At 54.6% G+C, this 7028-nt stretch overlaps 1 protein-coding gene across 1 annotated transcript; it reads right to left on the minus strand.

Moving 5' to 3' along the window:
• Positions 1-1634: 1634 nt before the first annotated feature.
• LOC127028875 (outer dense fiber protein 3-like) lies at positions 1635-4326 on the minus strand. The gene is made up of 6 exons (XM_050914531.1): positions 4210-4326; positions 3247-3447; positions 2922-3023; positions 2548-2669; positions 1977-2117; positions 1635-1721 (listed from the first exon to the last, which is right to left on the minus strand). Exons 1-6 carry the CDS (start codon positions 4313-4315, stop codon positions 1635-1637), a joined length of 759 nt encoding a protein of 252 aa, XP_050770488.1. The 5' UTR covers positions 4316-4326.
• Between the last annotated feature and the right edge of the window lie 2702 nt (positions 4327-7028).

A 7028-nucleotide genomic window follows, 5' to 3' on the forward strand; every position in this document is an offset into this window, starting at 1 on the left:
TCTTCTTCCACGATTTCCTCTTCTTTTCTCCGCCCTGTCCTGCTGAGGAGGTGGAGTGATAGAGTGGCTTGGTGGGCACCCGGTGGCCAGCCAAGCTCAACCCACCACACTACTGAAGCAGCAGGATATCAGACGCAGAAAACACTTGCTTAGATTACTTACAATTACCGGATGTCTGACTTAGATGGTTAGCAAGAAGCGGGGCATGTTGTCTGTCTTCCCAGAAAGCAGAAGCCCAGCACACAGCTAGCACCGATGGAAATTGCCCAGTTAGATGCTACGTCGCCTGCGAAATCATTCCCAGCTAGAAAGCAAAATGCTTCCAAAATGAGTTGGGACTTTAGAAAGCACATGCTAGGTAAGGCAAACTCAGCTGCCCAGTGCATGCTGTGCTGACAATTCCGATTTCTCCCTCCAAGGCCCCGAGAGAGCCAGCTATGGATCCCAGGAAAGCATCCCTCGAGTGTAGACTGTGGTTTTGGTGAAAGGGCAGAAGGTACAGAAAACAAGCCCAGTACTGAGAGGAAGCAGAATGAAGCCCCCATAACCCAAGGGGAAATGGTTAGCGACCTGCTACACCACTGACACACAAGTCGATGGGGCCTGTCAGCCTGACCTCGGCGCCGGGGAAGGTTATGGAGCAGATCTTCTTGAGTGCCATCACACGGCACGTACAGGACAACCAGGCGATCGGGCCCAGTCAGCACGGGTTTACGAAAGCCCAGTGCTGATCTCCTGCTACGACAAGGTGACCCGCTTAGTGGATGTTGTCTACCTAGCCTTCAGGAAAGCCTTTGACACCGTTTCCCACAGCATTCTCCTGGAGAAATTGACTGCTCATGGCTTGGACGGGCATACTCCTCGCTGGGTAAAAAAACTGACTGGATGGCCGGGCCCAAAGAGTAGTGGTGACTGGAGTTAAATCCAGTTGGCGGCCGGTCACAAGTGGTGTTCTCAAGCATTGGAACAGGCTGCCCAGGGAAGTGGTTGAGTCACCATCCCTGGAGGTACGGAAAAGACATGTAGATGTGGCACTTAGGGACATGGCTTAGGGGTGGACTTGCTGGTGTTAGGTTTATGGTTGGACTCCATGATCTTAAAGGTCTTTTCCAACCTAAATGATTCTATGAGTCTATGATTTTATGATTACTGTCTTTTCAAACTGGAATGAAGGATTCTTTCTCCTTAAGTGTTAGTGTTTTGGGGACTTGCTTGTGGTATTGAGGCCCAGCCCACGGCAAGAGGTCATGCAGAGCGTCTGTGTTTCTGGCCGCACCCTGGAGACAAGCCACCTGTGTGCACTGAAAAGGGGGTGCCGAGACAGGCTGTGTCCTTGGGGGCAAGCCTGTGCCTGCAGGACGCTCGGCCATGGGGTGAGAGCGTGTAGGGAAGGGCTGGACTGCTTCCACGGGGCAGCGTTTAGCTCCGGTCAGGTGAAAGGGGGCTGTCAGAGAGCTCTGCCTCGCTTACACGGTTGATCTCGGTGCTCTCCCCTCGTCCTCATCTTGCAATGTTTTGGCTGAGGCCTAGACATGAGATGGAGAGAGCCGATCGTCCTCACTCCCGCACACCCCCTCTCCCCGCAGCTGAAGGTGAACAGACCAGATCTTTGGGGATATGTTGTTTTATTAGACTCATAGCAGAGAAATTAGAGGAGTTGTGTAGAGGGAATGTCGGAGTCCAAAAGTGGGAGCGGGTGCCTGGGGCTTGATCAGCGTCACCTGGAAGGGGAAAAGGGAGAAGAAAAAAAGGGTGACCGTGGTGGCCTCTTCTCAAGACGACTTGTCTTCAGTGAGGCCGTCTGGCATAACGAGTTGATGTACGTGCATTTGCCGTTTGTTGTGCGTTGCTGTGTGCATGCCTGGGCACTTTTAGCTAGGGTGGTCTTGAGTTCTCAGAAGCCCCATCGGAAGGGGGAGATGCTTAAGGGCTGGTTGTTGCAAAGCAGAGGAGGAGAGGCGGGCAGGCTGCCTTACCTTTCCCGGGCAGTAGTCTGCCGGCCCCGGCTTCACTGTTTTGTCTCCTCCAAGTCTGCTTTTGGTTCCCATCGTGTACATGGGAGCCCTCTTTTTGTAGACGTCCAGTTCCACCTTGGGGAATGCAGCAGGACCTGGCGTCTGGAAGAGAGGCAGGCAGGTTGTTGGGTACAAAAGGCAAGTGTTGATTCTTGCCGGGTGCCCACGCGGGCAGCGCTAGTTGAGCTGGCTGGCCAGAGAAGTGGTGTGAGAGGCAGGGAGCGATTGGAACAAGGGCACCTCCTGTTGCCCTGCAGAGAGGCAGATTTCCCCGAGGAGGAGGGAGATTCCCATTAGTGCCCATGAGCTTTGCCCCACCAAAACTGTTAGTGTTGGAAAGCGAGGGACTGCAGGTGTCAGTGTCGCTGCCTAGAGCAGGAGAGCCAGGGGAGCCGGGGCTTCTTGGCTTTTACCTCTGGTGCAGGGAAGTGTGCGTCAAGAGAGGCTGCAGCAGGCGTTGGAGCCCTTCTGCCCTGAGGAGAGCAGCTGAGCTTCAGTTGCCGACGCGAGAGAGCAGAGAAGCGTAGCTCACCTTGGAGAGGTCTTCAGCAAAGCCATTGTGCTTACTCTTCCCTTTCATGGAGTAGCACGGGCTGGCGTGGGTGTAGGCTGTGTTGGGTCCCACCAGCCTAGGCAGGGTGTAGGTGCCAGGACCTGGAAGGAGAATGGGAAGAGAGCGTGTGTGAGTCCTGCGGGGAGAGGAGCAGTGCCTGGGGGGAGAGCAGCAGCTTGCCAAGCCTGCTGCGAGGAGCAGGAAGGATGTCTTGCCCCTCCTCCCAATGCCTCCGTCTTCTATTGCCCGGCAGCTCCACAACCGACAAATCTGCTCCACACACATCTGTCCAGCAGGTTTTCCCTGGAGGACACGCAGGCTGCAAGTGTGTGTATGTCCCCGCGTTCCCTTACCTGGAGGTTGGCCGGTTTTGACAGCCTTGTGCCGGAAGGCCATGGACTGCGCCGGCGCGCATTTGTAGAGGTGTTTGTTGGCCTTGTCGGTGGAGTAGTCGCCTAGGGCAGAGGAGAAGCGGAGAAAAGCAGTGAAGCTGGGCTCTTTTCCTCAAGCCAAAGAGGAAAGGTGAGGAGGAGGTGCTCAGCCTTGTTTGCTTTCTGTCTGGAAAGCTCTGAAGCTCCTTGAGGGCGGGAGCGGATGGTTTTGTTACCCCGGTAGCACAGGGCAAAAGGAAGGCGTGCTTGTCTTGCCTGGAAGAAGTGCTGGAGAAATGGTACTCACTTGGTCCCGGGGTGATCTCGCTCTTTATCTTGGGAAGGCCGCACATGGGCTGTGCTGGAGCCACGTACTTCCCGTTCCTGGTGATGGAGGGCTGGACGTAGTACCGAGGACCTGGAGAGCAGCTGTCTGCGACGGGAGGTTTCGGCCCTTGACATGTGTAGGCAGGGGCTTTGGTTTTGGTGGGGTTGTGAGCCAGGTAACCTAGGAAGAAAAGCCTGTGAAAGGACACCTGCCTGCAACTCCCTATTTCAAGCTAGGTTCTGAGTGGAGTAGTTGGAGTGGCCTGCCTCAAGAAGTTCCCCTCCTGCGTGATTTCTTCCTCCAAGAAGGACACCAGCAGGCCAATACAATGGGACACTACCTTCCAGCCAGAACGATGTAGGCACTGTGCAATGAATCAGCATATCACCAAAATGCTATTCTTAGCAAGTATTAAACCCCCAAACACTTGCTAAGCTAACTTAAAAAGCAAATGTCAAGGTGGCCTCTGGGACGTTTTGCTTTGCTGGAGCCCCGATGGGAAAGAAATTGAAACTTCCCTGCTATTACGGAGGAGGAGAAGAAGAAAGTGAAGGAGAAGAAGCGGAGGAGATGAAAAAGGAGGAGGAGAAGAAGAGAAGGAGGAGGAGAAGGAAAAAAAAGAAGAGGAGGAGAAGAAAAAAAGGAAGAGGAGAGGAAGAAAAGGGTGAGGTGGGAGCAACAAGTTTGGAGCAAAGATGCAGAACAAGCTTCCTCCTGCGCAGTCAGGGTTAAGGCGCCGCTAAGGCCACCTCTGTGCTCAGCGGAGGCAGGCAGCTCTTTGCCGGGGCTCTCCCAGGAGCAGCCGGAGCCTTCCTCTGGCAGGCCTGTGTCCTTGCTGCAGCTGAGAGCAGGGAGGCTTGGAGCAAAGGGGAATGGAGCTGTGGCTGCTTGTCCCCTGGAGGCAGTGGAAGTGGTGCACCCCCCTGGCGACGGTGGCTTTACCTGTTGTCCCGGGGATTGCGTACTTGGGTCCCGGGCTGGTGAACTGGGCCATGATGGGGCCGCGTGGGCGATGAGGTCTCCAGGTGCCCACCCAGGCTCCGTCCATGTTGGAGGGGGCTACAAAGCCTACGGCAAGAGCAGGAGAGTTGCTGAGGGCCTTCCCTGGCAGAGGCCCGGTGTGAAACCTCCCCGGAGGAGCAGCAACGCTTCAGCTTTCTCAGCCTTGGCCGTCGGACTGGGTGCGGATGAGCTAGTCGGCTGCTGCAGCTCTCGGTCACAGAGCGCGGCGAGAGTGAGGGCAGGCAGCGATCGGGCAGGAGAGGCTGTGGTGTCAGCTGCCAGGCGGCCTTGGGGAGAGGCCTTGGCTCGTCATGGAGACGCACTGTGACATCATAGAGGCTCCTGGCGCCTGTCATATGTGCTGTTGCATCATACGGCTGATCGGGAGCAGGGGATGCCCAGCTCGCAGGGCCAGACCTTCATGAGGTCTGCACGGCAGAAACGTGCAATGAGGGAAAAAGCGATGTGCTTTTTGCGTTTAATCTAGCAGCCTTATGTTCTTATGCTGTTGGGCTCACATCATAATATGGATGTGCATTTGAACGCCTGGAATTTCGATCTCGTGCCTTACTTTCCAGATGTCCCTTAATCTACGTTCTTCCTCCTGGGGAGGGCGAGCTGGGCCGGGTGTTAGTCAGCAGAATTTGCTGCTGGGGCCTCTCAGTTAGCGAGGTTTCGGAATACCTCTGTGGTGCCGCTTTGGGGAGTTTGTCCTTGGAAACAGAGGCAAGAGAGGCCTTTCCCACGGTGCAGAAGAAACTGTGCCGACTTGTGTGTACTTTCGAGGTCACGCAAGTAAAGCTAGATGCCAGCCAGAGATCGGGAGCGTCTTCAGACTTCTCCCCGAGAAGTCAAATGCCCCATTTCTCATGGGTTTCTCATAGGAATAAGAAGCGTGAGCGGGCACAGCAGGCTTTCTGTACTGGGCCTGGCTGGGATACAGGGGATTGTTTTTTCATCGCAGCCTGCACGGTGCTGTCTCGAGTGTTGATAGCACACCGATGTTTAGCTATTGCTGAGCAGTGCTTGCACAGCACCAAGGTCCTCTCTGTTGCTCACTCTGCCGCCCCAGCGAGCTGGCTGGGGCTGGGCAGGAGGTTGGCAGGGGACGCAGCTGGCACAGCTGCACTTGTTAAGCTGTCTTTCTCTCGACCCTCGCGTTTCTCTTGCTTTTGCCCTTCCAGTTCTCGCCCGCATCCCACTGCGGAGAGGAACGGAGTGAGCGAGCAGCTGGTGGGGGTTAGCTGCTGGCCAGGGTCAACCCTCCAGATTCCTACCTCGTTTAACAAACCATCCCAAAACGGCCTTACTCCAGGTGTGAATAAATGTTGTGAAGCAGTTGTAACTGCCAGTTGCTGCGCCCGCAGTCGCCAGCAATGGGAGATCCCCCGACCTGAGCTGGAGAGTTGATAACGTCGAATTCTCAGCTTGTGCTTTGTATCTTTTGATGCTTTTCCAGGAGGTCTGCGTCATGGTCTTAACGTTGGGGGGAAGTGAGAGACCAAAGCTCTCATTCCAGTTGCTCTGGCTTCTCCATTCGAGGGACCCCAGTGTCTACAACGCTCCTCTGTGTGTTTTACTCTTCCTTTATAGTAATCAGTTACTAAGCAGGGAGAGAAAGAAGAAAATACTCAGTGAGTAGTTCAGGCTCAGGTGCTTTTGGCTACAGCTGCTTCTGTGCTCGCTGGTTGGCCCCTGCTCTTCTGTGGAGTTCTCTCTGCCTTTGAGTCTGAGGACAACTCTGTGGGATCCTCCGGGCCGAGGGGAGGGGGAAAAAAATCCAGATTACTTCCTATGTGTAAATGCCACTTAGGCTACATGCTGGCCAGAGTGACACGGAGAGCTTTCAACTAGCTTTAGTGGGGGAGGAGGAGGGAAAGGAAGAACAGGAAGAACAGGAGGAGGATGAGAAAACAGATGAGGAGGAAGAGGAGAAAAATCAACAGGAAGAGGGGGAAGGGGGAGGAGGAGGCAAAGGAAGATCGGGGGAAGGAAGAACAGGAAGAGGAGGAACAGGAGGAGTAGGAGAAAGAACTAGAAGAAGAGGAGGAGCAGGAATAACAAGAGGAGGAGGAATAACAGGAGGAGGAGGACCAGGAGGAATAAAAGGAGAAGGAGGTAGAGGATAAGAGGAGAAGAAAGAGCAGGAGGAGGATAAAGAAGAGGAGGAACAGGAGGCGGACGAGGAGAGGAAAAAGAGGAGAGGTAAAGAAAAGGAAGAGAGGAACAGGAGGAGGACAGGAGACGAAGGAAAAGGAACAGGAGGAACAGGACAAAGAAAAAAAGGAACAGGAAGAAGAGGAGGAGAATGAAGAATGAAGAAAATGAACAGCAGCCCTCCTCAATCGTGCAGGCCTTGCGTGCGCGTCTCGCATGCACCCTGAACATCATGCGCAGGGCCTTCCGTGCGCCTGGGAAGGACCAAAAGCAGATGAAAGGGATGGATCTGGGTGGATGCAGGGGGCAGAGGGGGAGCTGGGTGGAAAAAAAAGAGCCGGGAAATCACAGGCTCATAGGTCCATTCAGGTTGGAAAGGGAGGCCCCACTCCTGTCCAGGCAGCACCAGCGAGGATGTCAGACCATGATGCTGGGGAGTTCATCCAGTGGCGTCTAGAAAGCCTCCGAGGATGGAGGCCTCAAATAGCATGGCTTCAACAGCTTTAGCATCAGCCACTCTTTGAATGGTTGTGGCTGTAGCAGGGTGGATCCTCCCAGACATCTTCTCTTTACATTGCTCTAAGTAGCTTCATAACAGCAGC

Source organism: Gymnogyps californianus, unplaced genomic scaffold, assembly GCF_018139145.2.
Source record: "Gymnogyps californianus isolate 813 unplaced genomic scaffold, ASM1813914v2 HiC_scaffold_47, whole genome shotgun sequence".
In the NCBI taxonomy this organism is placed as follows: domain Eukaryota; kingdom Metazoa; phylum Chordata; class Aves; order Accipitriformes; family Cathartidae; genus Gymnogyps; species Gymnogyps californianus.

Excerpts from the sequence above, each read along its gene's own strand:
- LOC127028875 (XM_050914531.1), bottom strand. The coding sequence starts at position 4,315 with ATGGACGGAGCCTGGGTGGGCACCTGGAGACCTCATCGCCCACGCGGC. Across the intron at positions 3,024-3,246 it reads CGAGATCACCCCGGGACCAA|GCGACTACTCCACCGACAAG; the intron begins GTGAGTACCATT and ends CCTCTGCCCTAG. Across the intron at positions 1,722-1,976 it reads CAGACTACTGCCCGGGAAAG|GTGACGCTGATCAAGCCCCA; the intron begins GTAAGGCAGCCT and ends TTCCCCTTCCAG.